Source organism: Pan troglodytes, chromosome 20, assembly GCF_028858775.2.
Source record: "Pan troglodytes isolate AG18354 chromosome 20, NHGRI_mPanTro3-v2.0_pri, whole genome shotgun sequence".
Lineage (NCBI taxonomy): Eukaryota > Metazoa > Chordata > Mammalia > Primates > Hominidae > Pan > Pan troglodytes.
Window position 1 is genome coordinate 20,146,302 of NC_072418.2, and position 18,495 is coordinate 20,164,796.

General features: G+C 53.6%; 1 protein-coding gene across 5 annotated transcripts in view; it reads left to right on the top strand.

Moving 5' to 3' along the window:
* Positions 1-18,246, top strand: part of SLC27A1 (solute carrier family 27 member 1) — a 37,465-nt gene extending 19,219 nt beyond the window's left edge. For all 5 annotated transcript variants that reach the window (XM_016935448.4, XM_063800594.1, XM_016935450.4 and 2 more), the window contains 8 exons: positions 855-946; positions 1,015-1,124; positions 9,348-9,557; positions 12,379-12,505; positions 12,596-12,733; positions 12,813-12,977; positions 13,374-13,520; positions 16,533-18,246. In XM_016935448.4, coding sequence (XP_016790937.1) covers positions 855-946; positions 1,015-1,124; positions 9,348-9,557; positions 12,379-12,505; positions 12,596-12,733; positions 12,813-12,977; positions 13,374-13,520; positions 16,533-16,690 — 1,147 coding nt within the window. In that variant the 3' untranslated portion in view covers positions 16,691-18,246. The remainder of the gene's footprint in view (positions 1-854; positions 947-1,014; positions 1,125-9,347; positions 9,558-12,378; positions 12,506-12,595; positions 12,734-12,812; positions 12,978-13,373; positions 13,521-16,532) is intronic.
* Positions 18,247-18,495: the final 249 nt, after the last annotated feature.

Sequence of the window (18,495 nt, forward strand, 5' to 3'; positions counted from 1 at the left end):
TTTGAAAATCCTAAATCAGACCTCCCCTGCCCCAGACCTCCCTGCATCTACCGTGACCCTCAGAATAAAACCCTCTCTCGGGCTAGGCGTGGTGGCTTACGCCTGTAACCCCAACACTTTGGGAGGCTGAGGCAGGCGGGTCACTTGACGTCAGGAGTTCGAGACCGTCCTGGCCAAAGTGGCGAAACCCTGTCTCTACTAAAAATACAAAAATTAGCTGGGCGTGTTGGCACATGACTGTAATCCCAGCTACTCAGGAGGCTGAGGCGGGAGGATCGCTTGAACCCAGAGGCGGAGGTTGCAGTGAGCTGAGATCCCGCCACTGCACTCCAGCCTGGATGATACAGCAAGACTCCCTCTCAAAAAAAGAAACAAATAACAAACAAACAAAAACCCTCTCTCAGTTTGGGTGGCTTCTGCCACTTCCCTGATGTCATTTTCCTTCCCTTCACCCCTTACTCACTCCTCCTCAGCCCCCCAAACTCTTCAAACCCATACACTCCTTCCGGCCTCAGGGCCCTCGCATGTGCTGTGCTTGGGCACTCTTCCATAGCTCGCCCCCACAGCTCTTTCTTGCTAGGTCTCGGATCACACTTCACCTCCCTAGACAGGATCCCCCAACCCCCGTGGCTGCATTACCTCAGCCCCTCTATGCCCCTTGACCCTATTATATCCCTCGTGACACCTAACACCACCAACAATTGTTGGTTGCGTGTTTCCTTCCTGCCAGCCTGTGAACTCATGCGAACTGGGCTGGCTTTGCCTGGGTCCACACGCAGCATGCTTCCCCATGCCTGTACCCTGGGGGATTTAGGTCCCAGCCTCTGCCCTCCCGGCTCCCCCTCCCCCTGCAGGTACTACCGCATGGCAGCCTTCGGCCACCACGCCTACCGCATGCAGGCGGCTGACGTGCTCTATGACTGCCTGCCCCTGTACCACTCGGCAGGTACTACGGCCTGGGAAGGGAATGGTGGGTGGGGGCGGGGGACCCCTTACCAAGGCCACCCTCTGCAGGAAACATCATCGGCGTGGGGCAGTGTCTCATCTATGGGCTGACAGTCGTCCTCCGCAAGAAATTCTCGGCCAGCCGCTTCTGGGACGACTGCATCAAGTACAACTGCACGGTCAGGCCCTGCCCTGTTCTGTCTAGACCCCGCCCCTCCCAGCCAGGCCTCACCCCCTCCCAATCAGGCCCCACCTCCTCCCGGTGAGGCCCCGTCCCTCCCAGCAAAGCCCCACCTCCTCCTGGTCAGGCCCCGTCCTCTCCCAGCCAGGCCCCGCCCCCCGACCAGGCTCTATTCCCTTAACTCCCTTATGTGCGCCCTCCTGTCCACCTGCTGGCGCAACCTGCTCCCCCATCTCTAGGGGTGGGGTGGGGAGCGGGGCCTAAGGAATGGCTGTCCAGGATGGGGACAGAGAGAGCAAGTAGTGTTTCCTGAGTGCCTGCTCTGTGTCCAGACCAGAGCTAAACCCTCCACGTGTAAACTCAATGCAATCCTATAACTGTTTGGAGGGTGGACCCATTTTGCAGCTGGGGAAACTGAGGCTTGTAATGCGGCTGGGATTGGGCCCAGGGTGCCTGAGCTCCTTAAGGCAATGCCTTCCTCATGCCTTGTGCCCTGTGGGTCTTCCCTGTTGCTGACTGTAGGGAATTGAGACCCTGGGATGGGAAGGGCGATGAGTCTGGGGCTTCCAGGTGAGGAATGCGTGAGGCGGAGGTGGAGGCATCTGCTGTCCCCGAGAGGAGAGCAGGCAGAGGTTAAGAACAGGAATTCTTCTTTCCCCTCCACAGTGAGAGGAAACCAGGCTGAGGGTTTCAGTGCTGTAACTTGGGGCAGGATACAGGAAATACAGGTGGGAGGTACAGGAAACAGGTATGGAGCCCGGAGGGAATAGCAAGGCTGACTGGGAAGGATTGGGTGAGAGGTTGTCCAGGGACTGTGGCAAGTTGGCAGATGCAGATTGGACAGATGGGGCCCAGAGAGATTCAGGCCAGGTCACACAGCTGAGCAGGGGTTGGGGGCTCTGGGCTGAGCATCTTGGGGTATACCACAAGGTCCACAGCTGTGCTTGGCTCCGCTTTTGAGGAGTTTTGGTTCTGTTTGGAGGGTCTTGGGAAAATTACTAATCTGCATGTTGAAATGCAAAAGTATATTTTCATTTTGTTTGTTTATTATTATTATTATTTTTTGAGACAGGATCTCACTCTGTTGCCCAGACTGGAGTGCAGTGGCGCTATCATGGCTCACTGCAGCTTTGACCTCCTGGGCTCAAGTGATCTTCCAGCATTGGCCTCCCAAGTAGCTGGGACTACAAGTGCGCACCACCACGCCTGGCCCACTTTTGAATTTTTTTTGTAGAGAAGAGGTTTCGCCATGTTGCCCAGGCTGATCTCAAACTCCTGGGTTCAAGCAATCCACCCACCTCGGCCTCCCAAAGTGCTGGGATTACAGGCGTGAGCCACTGTACCCAGCCCAAAATTATCTTTTAAAAAAATTACAGAGAGTAGCAAATACACATAAAAGTGGACAGAAAAGTATAGAGAGTTCTGGTGCACCCCTCAGCTGGACCCAGAGGCTATCAGATACCCTGTCCTGCCCTTCCCCACCTCCCCACATCCTCCCCTCGGCGATGGCATAAAGCATCCCTCAGACGGCATCATGTTTCCTGTGTAGCTGTTTCACTATAACCTTTGAAAGATGAGTACTTGTTTTTTCAAATTAAAGTGAAATTCATATAAATTAGCCATATTAAAGTGAATAATTTGGCCAGGTACAGTGGCTCACGCCTGTAATCCCTGTACTTCGGGAGGCTGAGATGGGCAGATCACTTGAGGTCAGGAGTTTGAGACGAGCCTCGCCAACATGGTGAAACCCTGTCTCTACTACAAATACAGAAATGTAGCCTGGCGTGGTGGTTGGTGCCTGTAATCCCAGCTACTCGGGAGACTGAGGCGGAAGAATCGCTTGAACCTGGGAGGCAGAGGTTGCAGTGAGCCAAGATTGCACCACTGCACTCCAGCCTGGGCGTGACAGAGTGAGACTCCATCTCAAAAAAAAAAAAAAAAAAATTTGGCCGGGCATGATGGTACACGCCTGTAATCCCAGCTGCCTGGAAGGCTGAGGCAGGAGAATCGCTTGAACCTGGGAAGCGGAGGCTGCAGTGAGCTGAGATTGGGCCACTGCACTCCAGCCTGGGCGACAGAGTGAGATTCCATCTTTAAAAAAAAAAAAAAGTCAGTAATTTGGTGGCATTCGCAATGTACAATCACCATGTCTATCTAGATCCAGAACATTCTCATGCCCCCCAAAGGAAATCCCATCCCCAGTTACTCCCCATTCCTCCACCCCCAGCCCCTGGCAACCACTATTCTGCTTCCTGCCTCTATGATTTGCCTGTTCTGGACATTTCAGATCAATGGAGTCAGACACTGTAGCCTTTTGTGTCTGGTAAGGATTGTTTTTAAGTGACAGTGATATCTCAGTGTCATCAGGAATCTGGGCAGTGGCTCAATTCTGTCTCACAATGTCAAAAATGTGTTTTTTCTTATTTCCATAATTAAATACACAACCAGCATTATGACTGGTTGATGTGTCTTGTAAGAATTCTTGGCTGAGCGCAATGGCTCATGCCTGTAATCCCAGCACTTTGGGAAGCCGAGGCGGGAGGATCGCTTGAGCCCAAGAGTTGGAGACCAGCCTGGGCAACATAGTGAGTCCCTCATCTCTACAAAAAAATTGAAAATCTTGCTGGTTGTGGTGGTTTGTGCCTGTAGTCCCAGCTGCTTGGGAGGCTGAGGTGGGAGGATTGCTTGAGCCCAGGAGGTCAAGGCTGCTGTGAGCCGTGATTGTGCCAGTGTACTCTAGCCTGGGCAACACAGCAAGCCCCTATCTCAAAAAAAAAAAAAAAAAAAAAAAAAAAGAAAAGAAAAAAAGAAATATTTCATCTGTAGGTGCCTTTTCTCTTTCTGTCTGTCTCTCTTCCCTCTTGGAATTTATTTATTACAGAAATTGAGATAGTGTCCAGACCAGGTTTGACTCTTAACATTTGGGGCTGGATCATTCCCTGGGGTGGGAGGTGTCCTGTGCATTGTAGCATATATTTAGCAACATCCCTGGCCTCCCTGCACCAGATGCCAGTAGCAGTCCCCTTCCCCCAAGTTGTGACAATTAAAAAAATGTGTCTAGATGTTGCTAAGTGTCCCTGGGGGACAGAATGGTCCCCGCTTGAGAATCGCTGGTCTATATATTTTATCGGCTTCAAACTCAACTTTTTTGGCAAAGATTCCTTATGGGTGGTGTGGTGTCCTCCCACTGGGAAGCCCGTCATGTCTGATGGTCTCTCTTTGTCCTTGACACACCATCTTGCATTGGTTACTACTTACTGTCTCCTGGGCCGTGGAAGCTCATTCTGTCAGTTTCCTAGAAGTGGAATTTCTGTGTCAAATAAGGCACACAGTGAACATTGAGAGGCTTTTTAAGAAATAGAGGATGGGAAATTAGCTAGGCATGGTGGGCGCCTATAGTCCCAGTTATTTGGGAGGCTGAGGCAGGAGAATCCTGTGAACCCAGGAGGTGGAGGTTGCAGTGAGCCGAGATCGCACCACTGCACTCCAGCCTGGGCGACAGAGTGAGACTCCATCTCAAAAAAAAAAAAAAAAAAAAAAGAAAAGAAAAAGAAATAGAGGACGGGGCCAGGCGCAGTGTCTTACGCCTGTATTCCCAGCACTTTGGGAGGCCGAGGCGGGTGGATCACCTGAGGTCGGGAGTTTGAGACCAGCCTGACCAACATGGAGAAACCCCATCTCTACTAAAAATACAAAAATTAGCAGGGTGTGGTGGCACATGCCTGTAATCCCAGCTACTCAGGAGGCTGAGGCAGGAGAATTGCTTGAACCCGGGAGGTGGAAGTTGCAGTGAGAGCCGAGATTGTGCCATTGCACTCCAGCCTGGGCAACGAGAGCGAAACTCCGTCTTAAAAAAAAAAAGAAAGAAATAGAGGATGGGAAATTAGCCAGGTGCGGTGGTGGGCACCTGTAGTCCCAGCTATTTGGGGGGCTGAGGCAGGAGAATCCTGTGAACCCAGGAGGTGGAGGTTGCAGTGAGCTGAGACTGTGCCACTGCACTCCAGCCTGGGCGACAGAGTGAGACTCCATCTCAAAAAAAAAAAAAAAGAAATAGAGGACAGGGCCAGGCGCGGTGGCTCACGCCTGTAATCCCAGCACTTTGGGAAGTCGAGGCAGGTGGATCACCTGAGATCAGGAGTTCAAGACCAGCCTGGCCAACATGGTGAAACCCCATCTCTACAAAAGCAATTAGCCATGCATGGTGGCGGGCGCCTGTAGTCCCAGCTACCCGGGAGGCTGAGGCAGGAGAATCGTTTGAACCCGGGAAGTGGAGGTTGCAGTGAGCCGAGATCGCGCCACTGCACTCCAGACTGGGTGAGAGAGCACAACTCCATCTCAAAAAAAAAAAAAAAAACAGGACAGAATCTCTAAAGGTGATGTTTAATAAGGACACAAGGAGAAAACAAGAGCATGCATTTATTTGGGTTCAGAAATTACATCTCATGAGAAACTGCTCACTGCTGTTATATCTGTAGCAGCAGTTGCAGTCTAGCCATTCTCATGGGGGCAGCAGGCTATAATCGAGAACCTTACTTTTTTTTTTTTGAGACAGAGTCTCGCTGCATCTCCCAGGCTGGAATGGAGTAGTGTGATCTCGGCTCACTGCAACCTCCTTCTCCTCCTGCGTTCAAGTGATTCCCCTCCCTCAGCCTCCTGAGTAGCTGGGATTACAGGGGTCTACCACCACGCCTAGCTAATTTTTTGTATTTTTAGTAGAAACGGGGTTTCACCACGTTGGCCAGGCTGGTCTCAAACTTCTGACCTCAGGTGATCTGCCTGCCCCAGCCTCCCAAACTGCTGGGATTACAGCCATGAGCCACAGCAGCCGGCTTTTGTTGCTTATTTATTTCTTACTGTACATGTGCTAACAAAAAAGGGATGGTGGAGCCCCCAGGGTGGACATGCCCAGCCCCAGGTAGCTGTTTCTTTTTTTTTTTTTTTGAGACGGAGTCTCGCTCTGTCTCCCTGGCTGGAGTGCAGTGGCGCAATCTTGGCTCACTGCAAGCTCCACCTCCTGGGTTCCCACCATTCTCCTGCCTCAGCCTCCTGAGTAGCTGGGACTACAGGCGCCCGCCACCACACCTGGCTAATTTTTTTTTTTGCATTTTTTAGTACAGACTGGGTTTCACCGTGTTAGCCAGGATGGTCTCAATCTCCTGACCTCATGATCCGCCCACCTCGGCCTCCCAAAGTGCTGGGATTACAGGCGTGAGCCACCGTGCCTGGCCTTTTTCTTTTTCTTTTTGAGACGGAGTCTCACTCTGTTGCCCAGGCCAGAGTGCAGTGGTGCGATCTCAGTTCACTGCAACCTCCACCTCCTGGGTTCAAGTGATTCTCCTGCCTCAGGCTCCTGAATAGCTGGAATTACAGGTGTGTGCCACCACGCCTGGCTAATTTTGTATTTTTAGTAGAGATGGGGTTTCACCATGTTGGCCAGGCTGGTCTCGAACTCCTGACCTCAGGTGATCCACCCGCCTTGGCCTCCGAAAGTGCTGAGATTACAGGCGTGAGCCACCGTGCCCGGCCACAGGTAGCCCTTTTTATCGGTGCAGCTGCTGGCATCCCCCGCTGAGATCAGGAGTTCTCCGAAAACACTTGGCGTGAGCCAAGTGAGCCCGGCCACAGGTAGCCGGGCTTCCAGCTTCCTTATCTGTGTTTGCAGCCCAATCTTCCAGGCTGTTCTTTGTTAGAAAATAAGTGATTTCTTGAGCTGCTTTTTGTTAGAAGGGAAGTTCTACCGAGGATTTTTTGTTTCCAAAAAAAAAAAAAAAAATAGGCAACGTAGAGTAGCTACTTACCTGCATAATAAGAGATTGGGTTGGGGGCTGCCAGAGATTTGCGCCCTATGTGGATGGCACACCTGGTCCTCACCGGTTTTTCACGGTCTATTTAGATCAGATACAGCCTCCCTGCTAGCTTGTCTGTAAAAATCCTTGCCTTTTTTTTTTTTTCTGAGGCGGAGTCTCACTCTTGTCCCCAGGCTGGAGTACAATAGAGTGATTTTGGCTTACTGCAGCCTCTGCCTCTCGGGTTCAAGAGATTCTCCTGCCTCAGCCTCCCGAGTAGCTGGGATTACAGGCACATGCCACCACGTCTGGCAAAATTTTCTTGTATTTTTGTAGAGATGAGGTGTTACTACATTGGCCAGGCTGGTCTCGAACTTCTGACCTGAAGTGATCTGCCCACCTTGGCCCCCCAAAGTGCTGGGATTACAGGCATGAGCCACCAGGCCCAGCCATGTGCCCTTTTTTTTTTTTTTTTTTTTTTTGAGATAGAGTCTCGCTCTGTCGCCCAGGCTGGAGTGCAGTGGCGCGATCTTGGCTCACTGCAAGCTCCGCCTCCCGGGTTTACGCCATTCTCCTGCCTCAGCCTCCCGAGTAGCTGGGATTACAGGCGCGTGCCACCACGCCCGGCTAATTTTTTGTATTTTTTAGTAGAGACGGGGTTTCACCATGTTAGCCAGGATGGTCTCGATCTCCTGACCTCGTGATCCACCCGCTTCGGCCTCCCAAAGTGCTGGGATTACAGGCTTGAGCCACCCCGCCCGGCCATGCCCATTCTTAAGCCAGTCATATTGACTGAGGAGGGGCTGGGCTGATTGGCCAGGTTCTCTGCTAGAGATGGTGTGGACTGTACCACACCTAAGGCAGTGGCCCAAGTCTGAGAATGGAGGGAGAGGACCCTCCCCCTTAGGGACCTGCTGTTGGTCAGCAGCCAGTGATCTTGGGTGCACTGCATTTCCTCTCTGGGCCTCAGTGCCTTCATCTCCAAGCTCAGCTCAGAGCGTGGCGGTGGTGTCTGCTGATCATATTGGTTTAGTCATCAGCTATTTAGTCAGTACCTTCTCAGGGGCACAGCTGGGGGCACAGGGGATGCCTCTCAGTGACGCTGAGCTGAGACTGAAGAGTTCAGGCAAATGCATCTGGGGGAAGACTGCTTCAGGCAAAAGGCTAGCGTGTGCAAAGTCCCTGAGGAGGCAGAGTGTTCAGCGGAGATGGAGGGAGAGGAGGCAGCAGGGGCGGCAGGGCCAGATCCAGTTGGCCACAGGAAGAAATGTGGGTTTCATCCTGTGTGTGAGCGGGAAGCCCCGAGCACATTTGCAGCTGTTATGATCCATCTGGTGGGTAATCCCTGGCATGCAACTGTTTTATTCCCACTCTGGGGCCGGGATGCCTGGGTTCAAATCAAATTCTTCCACTTCCCAGCTCTGTGATCTCGTTCCAGTTCCTTACCATCTGTGAGCCTCGGTTTCTCCATCTGTAAAGTCGGGGGGGGGGCAGTCATTCCGAAGCCCACCTGGAGATGAGAACTCAAAGGCACCGTGGGGCACCTGGTGGATGACCCCAGGAAGCTCTTGCGAGGCTTGAGAATGTGTGGCAGGGAGGGAAGATGTCCTGCAGGGGGAGCCCATGAGCAGGTGGCTCCGTGGGCACCTGGGGCTCAGTCCAGATGCAGCGCAGCCTAGTGGGTGCACCTGGGAGTGGTCTGCCCAGGGGTGATGCTCTGGCCAGCCCAGGCTCAGCCAGGGGGCTCTGGGTGACAGTGTAGGCTCCAGGCTGAGGGTTGCCCTGCGGGGTGCCAACTCTCCTGCTAGTCCTGCCCTGTGTGCCTGCTGAGGCTCAGACAGGGATGTGGTATCTCCAGGAAGCTGCCTGGCAGAATCGAGGGACCACGAAGGGGTGCGGGTAGGGGGAGGAGGAAAGACACTGCATCTGCTTGGATAGAAGTTGCATCCGGCCAGGCACAAGTGGCTCACACCTGGAATCTCACACTTTGGGAGGCTGAGGCAGGAGGATTGCTTGAGGCCAGGAGTTCAAGACCAGCCTGGGCAACAGAGCGAGATCCCCCATCTCTATAAAAAAATCTGTAGTCCCAGCTACTCGGGAGGCTAAGGCTGGAGGATCACTTGAACCCAGGAGTTAGAGGCTGCAGTGAGCTGTGATCATGCCACTGCACTCCAGCCTGGGCGGCACAGGGAGACCCCCAACCAAAAAACAACAAAAAAAGCTGCATCCTAGACCCTTTGCAAGAGACTGAACGAGTCCTAGGAGTCAATGTGGTCCCTAATGGAGTGTGGACGATTCTGCAGCCATCATCATCCTTAGGCTGTTCCGCTCATAGGATTAGCTCCCTGGGTGGGGCGGTCTCAGGGTCTCTCCTCTGATCCGGGCTCCCCACCGCCTGCCGGTCCCATCACCCACTTCCTCACCCCGCCCCCCAGGTGGTTCAGTACATCGGGGAGATCTGCCGCTACCTGCTGAAGCAGCCGGTGCGCGAGGCGGAGAGGCGACACCGCGTGCGCCTGGCGGTGGGGAACGGGCTGCGTCCTGCCATCTGGGAGGAGTTCACGGAGCGCTTCGGCGTACGCCAAATCGGGGAGTTCTACGGCGCCACCGAGTGCAACTGCAGCATTGCCAACATGGACGGCAAGGTGCGCACCGGCAGGGCCCCGGGGCAGGTCTCGGAGTTCAGGGAAGACCACTGTCTCCTCTTCCTGGGGCCCCTGGGATACATAAAACAGCCTGGACTGGCGCGGAAGGCTCCGCCAAGGCGAACGCAGGGCGGGGCGTAAGGGGAGTTCCTGGGACTCCCGGTGCACCACCAGAGGGACAGTCCCCCAGCCTGCACAGATAGTCATGTGACTGTGGTCCTTGGGTCAGGAGAGTTGGAGGATAGGTATGGCTGTGCGCCCTGGCAAGTGCCTCAGCCTTTCTGAGCCTCAGTTTCTGCGTGTGGAGATTAGCAAGGAGAATAGGGCTCTGGGTACCGTGCTGTTATTTTGTTGTTGTTGTTGTTGTTTGAGACAGAGTCTCGCTCTGTTGCCCAGGCTGGAGTGCAGCCACGTGATCATAGCTCACTGTAGCTTTCAGTTCCTGAGCTCAAGCAATCCTCCTGCCTCAGCCTCCCAAGTAGCAGCAAACAGATACCTTCATAATTAGCAACTACTTACTCTCTTAATCATCTCCATTCTCCGCTTGCATGAATCTCCCTCTCATTTCCCAAGCCCCTCCCATCCAAGGCCAAGAACAGACCGTAATAATGATCATAAAGCAAATGTCGGCTGGGCACAGTGGCTCACACCTGTAATCCTAACACTTTGGGAGGCTGAGGCAGGAGGATCACTTGCGCCCAGGAGTTTGAGGCCAGCATAGCCAAGGTAGTGGGACCCCCTTTTCTACAGAAAATAAAAAATTAGCCAGGCATGGTGGCAGGTGCCTGTAGTCAATGCTACTAAGGAGGCTGAGGCAGGAGGATCACGTGAGCTCACGAGATCGAGGCTGCAGTGAGCTATGATTACACCACTGGACTCCAGCCTGGGCAACAGAGTGAGACTCTGTGTCTCTAAAAAGGAAAAAAAAAAACAGCAAGTGCCATGGGGGCTGGGTCCTCAATGCCAAGAACAATGCTCCTTCCTCAGTGTGCTTGGTGTTGGATGGCCAGCCCCCAGGGCACTTTTGCTCACTGTAGCTCAGATTCTTGCATAGGAAACACACCAGGCCAGGCATGGTGGCTCACGCCTGTAGGGTCCAGCCCCACAGGGTCGGTGGGTTTTTCTCCCCGTGTGCGGAGACGAGAGATTGTAGAAATAAAGACACAAGACAAAGAGATGAAAGAAAAGACAGCTGGGCCCGGGGGACGACTACCACCAAGAGGCAGAGACCAGTAGAGGCCCCGAATGTCTGGCTGCACTGTTATTTACTGGATACAAAGCAAAAGGGGCAGGGTAAAGAGTGTGAGTCATCTCCAATGATAGGTAAGGTCACGTGGGTCATGCGTCCACTGGACAGGGGGCTCCTCTCTGCCTGGCAGCCGAGGCAGAGGCAGAGAGAGGGAGAGAGAGAGAAAGACAGCTTATGCCATTATTTCTGCATATCAGAGACTTTTAGTACTTTCACTAATTTTGCTACTGTTATCTAGAAGGCAGAGCTAGGTGTACAGGATGGAACATGAAGGCGGACTAGGAGTGTGACCACTGAAGCACAGCATCACAGGGAGACGGTTAGGCCTCCGGATAACTGTGGGCGGGCCTGACTGATGACAGGCCCTCCACAAGAGGCGGAGGAGTAGAGTCTTCTCTAAACTCCCCGGGGGAAAGGGAGACTCCCTTTCTCGGTCCACTAAGTAGCAGGTGTTTTTCCTTGACACTAAGGCTACCGCTAGACTAGACTTCCCAGACGCTGGCATCACCGCTAGACCAAGGAACCCTCTGGTGGCCCTGTCCGGGCATAACAGAAGGCTCGCACTCTTGTCTTCTGGTCACTACTCACTGTGTCCCCTCAGCTCCTATCTCTCTATGGCCTGGTTTTTTCTAGGTTATGATTATAGAGCGAGGATTATTATAATACTGGAATAAAGAGTAATTGCTACAAACTAATGATTAATGATATTCATATATAATCATGTCTGTGATCTAGATCTAGTATAACTCTTGTTGTTTTATTTATTTTATTATACTGGAATGGCTCGTGCCCTCGGTCTCTTGCCTCGGCACCTGGGTAGCTTGCCACCCACACACGCCTGTAATCCCAGCACTTTGGGAGGCTGAGGTGGGTGGATCACTTGAGGTCATGAGTTCAAGACCAGTCTGGCCAACATGGCAAAACCCCATCTCTACTAAAAATACAAAAAAAAAAAAAAAATTGTTTGGGCTCAGTGGCATGCGCCTGTAATCCCAGACTCAGGAGGCTGAGGCATGAGAACCACTTGAACGTGGGAGGCAGAGGTTACAGTGAGCGAAGATTGCGCCACTGCATTCCAGCCTAGGCGACAGAGTGAGACTCTATAAAAAAAGGAAGGAAGGAAGGAAGGGAGGAACGGAGGAAGGGGGAAAGGCAGAAAGAAACACACCAGACAGGGTGTAGTGGCTCAAACATGTTGGAGAAGCATTTCTGTTCATAGAACCATGCCAAGCAGGGCGGCGGGCAGCAGGTGAAGCTCTGCAGTGTCTGACATAGCTGTAGTGTCCACACAGAGGCATCTACTTCCTCCCAGCATGGAGGGTTTTGTGGATCAGGAAGTGGGCGCCAGCCAGAGGTCTTCTCTTGACTGAATGCAGGCTGGGAAGGTGGGAGGAGGGGCCCTGAGTTGGAGGCGACACTTACTACCCTGCTTTTGCAGATCAGCCAAGGTCACAGAGCTTAGAATGACACTGGAGGTGCTAGGTCCAAGCCCCAGGGCAAGGCAGGCAAAGTGTTAGTGAGAAGGACCCCACATATCCCCGGCTCCTTCCAACTCAGTTCACGCCATTCCAGGTCGGCTCCTGTGGTTTCAACAGCCGCATCCTGCCCCACGTGTACCCCATCCGGCTGGTGAAGGTCAATGAGGACACAATGGAGCTGCTGCGGGATGCCCAGGGCCTCTGCATCCCCTGCCAGGCCGGTGAGCAGGGCCCCCGCGTGGTCCCCACCCGGAGCTGGGGTCCCCACACCCTGCCTGCCTAGCGCAGCCTGAACATGGCCTTCTCCCTAGGGGAGCCTGGCCTCCTTGTGGGTCAGATCAACCAACAGGACCCGCTGCGCCGCTTCGATGGCTATGTCAGCGAGAGCGCCACCAGCAAGAAGATTGCCCACAGCGTCTTCAGCAAGGGCGACAGCGCCTACCTCTCAGGTGCGCAGCCTGCTAGGCCCCGGTGACTGGCTGTGCGGATGGGGATCCGCCACCCATCTGCCCCTCTCCCCTCTGCCAGGTGACGTGCTAGTGATGGATGAGCTGGGCTACATGTACTTCCGGGACCGTAGCGGGGATACCTTCCGCTGGCGAGGAGAGAACGTCTCCACCACCGAGGTGGAGGGCGTGCTGAGCCGCCTGCTGGGCCAGACAGACGTGGCCGTCTATGGGGTGGCTGTTCCAGGCAAGCTGGGGTTGCACGGGGTGGTCCTGAGGCATGGTCCTGAGGGAGCTCAGCCAAAAGGGGCTTAGAAGTACACATGCCTTTGGGCAGTGCACAACCTGGACAACTGCTCATGGCAGCCCAGGAGGAAGCACTGGATCTGGAGCCAGTTCACCTGGGTGATGTTGAGCCTCAGTTTTGTCATCCAGAAAATGGGATCATGAAAGCCCACCTGTCTTAGGGCTTCAACAAGCCAAGCAGGAGCTCCACAAAATGTGTGGCTGCTTCCATAAATGTCATCCCAGGTTGGGAGAGACTGGAGATTACAGACCAGGGGCTACTGCTTGACAGTGTATCTGGTCCTGCTGGTGGGGAGGATGAGAGGCGGGGTGTCCTCAGCTGAGCCTCTGCCTCCAGGAGTGGAGGGTAAGGCAGGGATGGCGGCCGTCGCAGACCCTCACAGCCTGCTGGACCCCAACGCGATATACCAGGAGCTGCAGAAGGTGCTGGCACCCTATGCCCGGCCCATCTTCCTGCGCCTCCTGCCCCAGGTGGACACCACAGGTGCGAGTCTCCCCCACTCCAACCTCTCTCTTCATCCATCAGTGTGTCTGTTGATTCGTGTCTTGGTCCATTTTGTGTTGCTCTAAAAGAATACCTGGCCGGGGCCAGGCACGGTGGCTCACGCCTGTAATCCCAGCACTTTGGGAGGCCGAGGCGGGCGGATCACGAGGTGAGGAGATCGAGACCATCCCGGCTAACACAGTGAAACCCTGTCTCTACTAAAAATACAAAAAATTAGCCGGGCACGGTTGCGGGTGCCTGTAGTCCCAGCTACTTGGGAGGCTGAGGCAGGAGAATGGCATGAACCTGGGAGGCGGAGTTTGCAGTGAGCCCAGATCACGCCACTGCACTCCAGCCTGGGCGATAGAGTGATACTCTGTCTCAAAAAAAAAGAATACCTGGCCGGGTGTGGTGGCTCACGCCTGTAATCTCAGCACTTTGGGAGGCTGAGGTAGGTGGATCACCTGAGGTCAGGAGTTCGAGACCAGCCTGGCCAACATGGTGAAACTGTGTCTCTACTAAAAATACAAAAAAAAATTAGCCAGGCATGGTGGCATGCGCTTGTAGTCCCAGCTACTCAGGAGGCTGAGGCAGGAGAATTGCTTGAACCTGGGAGGCAGAGGTTGCAGTGAGCCAAGATCAGGCCACTGCACTCCAGCCTGGGTGACAGAGTGAGACAATGTCTCAAAATAATAATAATAATTTCAACATGATTTTTGGTGCGGACAAACAAACCATATCCAAACCATTTATTCATCCTAGTTCAGGACAGTGTCCTGGGACTGACACAAGGGCTCACAGCCAGCTAGCACTGTGGGCTCTCACGGGTCCCTTCTGCTGTTTTATTTTAGTAGTTATTTATTTCAATTCCTCACTTCCACTGCCACTAAGCATTCTGAAATAGTGTTTTTTTTTTGTTTTGTTTTTTTTTTTTTTGAGATGGAGTCTTGCTCTGTCACCCAGGCTGGAGTGCAGTGGCGTGATCTTGGCTCACTGCAACCTCTACCTCCTGGGTTCAAGCGATTCTCCTGCCTCAGCCTCCTGAATAGCTGGGATTACAGGTGTGCACCACCATGCCCAGCTAATTTTTTTGTATTTTTAGTAGAGATCAAGTTTTACCATATTGGCCAGGCTGGTCTTGAACTCCTGACCTCAAGTGATCCACCTGCCTTGGCCTCCCAAAGTGCTGGGATTACGCGCATGAGCCACTGCACCCGGCCTCAGTGTATCTTTTCTTTTTCTTTCATTTTTTTGTTTGTTTGTTTGTTTGAGACAGGGTCTTACTCTGTTGCCCAGGCTGGCATGCAGTGGCACTATCATAGCTCACTGCAGCCTCAGCCTCCTGGGATCAAATGATCCTCCCACCTCAGCCTCTGGAGTAGCTAGGACTACAGGCAGGCACCATCATGCCTGACTAATTTTTTTGATTTTTTGTAGGGATGGGGTCTGTATTAGTCCATTCTCATGCTGCTAATAAAGACATATCCGAGACTGAGTAATTTATAAAGGAAAGAGGTTTAATGGAACTCAACAGTTCCACATGGCTGGGATGGCCTCACAATCATGGCAGAAGACGAAGGAAAAGCAAAGGGACTTTTTAATGGTGGAGGGCAAGAGAGTGTGTGCAAGGGAACTCCCCTTTAAAAACCACCAAATAAAGCCATCAAATCTCGTGAGACCCCTTCACTATCACGAGAACAGCACGGGAAAGACCCGCCCCCATGATTCAACTACCTCCCACCGGGTCCCTCCCACAACACGTGGGAATTATGGGAGCTACAATTCAAGATGTGATTTGGGTGGGGACACAGCCAAAATATATCAGGGTCTCACTGTGTTGCCAAGGCTGGTCTCGCAGTCCTGGGCTCAGGCAAACTTTTTCTTAAAGGACCAGATAGTTAATATTTTCGGCTTTGCAGGCCATACAGCCTCGATTGCTATTCAACGCTGCTATTCTTGTGCAAAAGCAGCCATAGACAATGTGCAAATGAATGAGCATGGCTGTGTGCCAATAAAACTTTATTTCTAAATTTTTATTTATTTTTTGAGACAAGATCTTGCTGTTGTCCAGGCTGGAATGCAATAATGCAATCATAGTTTACTGCAGCCTTCTCCTCCTGGGCTCAAGTGATTCTCCCACCTCAGCCTCCCAAGTAGCCGGAACTACACGCACGTGCCATGACACCCAGCTAATTAAAAAAAAAAATTGTTGGCCGGGTGCGGTGGCTCACGCCTGTAATCCCAGCACTTTGAGAGGCCGAGGCGGGCAGATCACTTGAGGTCAGGAGTTCGAGACCAGCCTGGCCAACATAGTGAAACCCTGTCTCTACCAAAATTTTAAAAATTAGCCAGGTGTGGTGGTGCACGCCTATAATCCCAGCTACTTGGGAGGCTGAGGCAGGAGAATCACTTGAATCCAGGAGGTGGAGGTTGCAGTGAGCCGAGATCACACCATTGCACTCCAGCCTGGGTGACAGAGCAAGACTGTGTCTCAAAAAAAAAAAAAAAAAAAAAAGGGTTTTTGTAGAGACAGAGTCTCACTATGTTGCCCAGGCTGGTCTTAAACTCCTGGGCTCAAGCGACCCTCCTGCCTTGGCGTCCCAAAGTACTGAGATTATAGGCATGAGCCATTATTGTGCCCGGCCCCAGTAAAACTTTATTTACAAAAACAGGTGGAGGGCCAAATTTGGCCCACAGGATGTAAGTTGCTAAACTCTTATTCACTGTGTAACAGACACAGCCCTGCCTGTCGTGTGGGGAATGGACACATGACCAGGCAGGGTATACATTTTCTTGCTCTGGTGAGGAGTGGTTAGGGAGGCCTCACTGGAGGAGGGGGCATGAAGCCAGGATCTGACAGACAAGGGGGAATCAGGCAGGCAAAATGGGGAAAAACATTCCTGCCCAGGGGACAGCCTGTGGGAAGGTCCAGAGGTGCAGGAGAGGATATTGAGTTGAGGCCTCCCAGAAGCCACCTGCTCAGCCCTTATCTGCCCCCCATCGCCACTATAGGCACCTTCAAGATCCAGAAGACGAGGCTGCAGCGAGAGGGCTTTGACCCACGCCAGACCTCAGACCGGCTCTTCTTCCTGGACCTGAAGCAGGGCCACTACCTGCCCTTAAATGAGGCAGTCTACACCCGCATCTGCTCGGGCGCCTTCGCCCTCTGAAGCTGTTCCTCTACTGGCCACAAACTCTGGGCCTGGTGGGAGAGGCCAGCTTGAGCCAGACAGCGCTGCCTAGGGGTGGCCGCCTACTACACACCCACCTGGCCGAGCTGTACCTGGCACGGCCCATCCTGGACTGAGAAACTGGAACCTCAGAGGAACCCGTGCCTCTCTGCTGCCTTGGTGCCCCTGTGTCTGCCTCCTCTCCCTGCTTTTCACCCTCTGTCTCCTTCCATCCCTGTCCCTGTCTGGCCTTAACTCTTCCCTCTTTTTCTTTTCTTTCTTTCTTTCTTTTTTTTTTAAGACAGAGTCTCACTCTGCTGCCCGGGCTAGAGTGCAGTGGTGGGATCTCGGCTCACTGCAACCTCTGCCTCCTGGGGTTCAAGTGATCCTCCCACCTCAGCCTCCTGAGTAGCTGGGATTACAGGCACCCGCCACCACGTCCAGCTAATTTTTATATTTCTAGTAGAGACGGGGTTTCACCATGTTGGTCAGGCTGGTCTTGAACTCCTGACCTCAGGTGATCCGCTGGCCTCGGCCTCCCAGAGTGCTGGGATTATAGGCGTGAGCCTCTGGCCCGGCCTTTCCTTTTTCCTCTCCTCTCCTGCCGAGAGTGGAACACGCGTGTCCTGGGAGCTGCATCTTGTGTAGGGTCCAGCTGCTTTTGGGGACTGCAGGAATCATCTCCCCTGGGCCCTGGACTCGGACTGGGGCCTCCCCACCTCCCTCTCGGCTGTGCCTTACGGAGCCCCGATCCAGGCCTCCTGTGGCTGTTGGGTTCCAGATGCTGCAGCTCCATGTGACTTCCAAGCAGGCCCTCCGCCCTCCCTGCTGAATGGAGGAGCCGGGGGTCCCCCAGGCCAACTGGAAAATCTCCCAGGCTAGGCCAATTGCCTTTTGCACTTCCCCGTTCCTGTCACATTTCCCCAGCCCCACCTTCCCCTCCTGATGCCCTGAAAGCTTCCGGAATTGACTGTGACCACTTGGATGTCACCACTGTCAGCCCCTGCCTTGATGTCCCCATTTAGCCATCTCCATGGAGCTCCTGCTGGAGGGCCCTGAACCCTGCACTGCGTGGCTGCCCAGCCAGCTGCCTCCTGTCCTGGGAGGAGACCGCCTGGGTGTCCTCATCTGGTGTGGCTACTGGAGGGTCCCACAGGAGAGGCAGCAGAGGGGTCAGGGGAGGTCTCCTGCCGGGGGTTGGCCTCTCAAGCCTCAGGGGTTCTAGCCTGTTGAATATACCCCACCTGGTGGTGGCCCCTCCGATGTCCCCACTGATGGCTCTGACACCGTGTTGGTGGCGATGTCCCAGACAATCCCACCAGGACGGCCCAGACATCCCTACTGGCTTCGCTGGTGGCTCATCTCGAACATCCACGCCAGCCTTTCTGGGGCTGGCCACCGAGGCCGCCTGTCCGTCTGTCCTCCCTCCAGCAGCACCCCCTGGCCCCTGGAGTGGTGGGGCCATGGGAAGAGACACCGTGGTGTCTCATGTGAACTTTCCTGGGCACTGTGGTTTTATTTCCTAATTGATTTAAGAAATAAACCTGAAGACCGTCTGGTGCCTGCTGGGAGCCCATTCATTGAGTGTCCCTATGTGGCACAGAACCCTTGCTGAGTTTCAGAAGGCAGGACCCGGCCAGCCGGGCATAGTGGCTCATGCCTGTAATCCCAGCACTTTGGGAGGCTGAGGTGGGTGAATCACTTGAGCCCAGGAGTTCGAGACCAGCCTGGCCAACATGGTGAAACCCTGTCTCTACTAAAAATACAAACAAAATAATTAGCTGGGCGTGGTGGCTCACACCTTT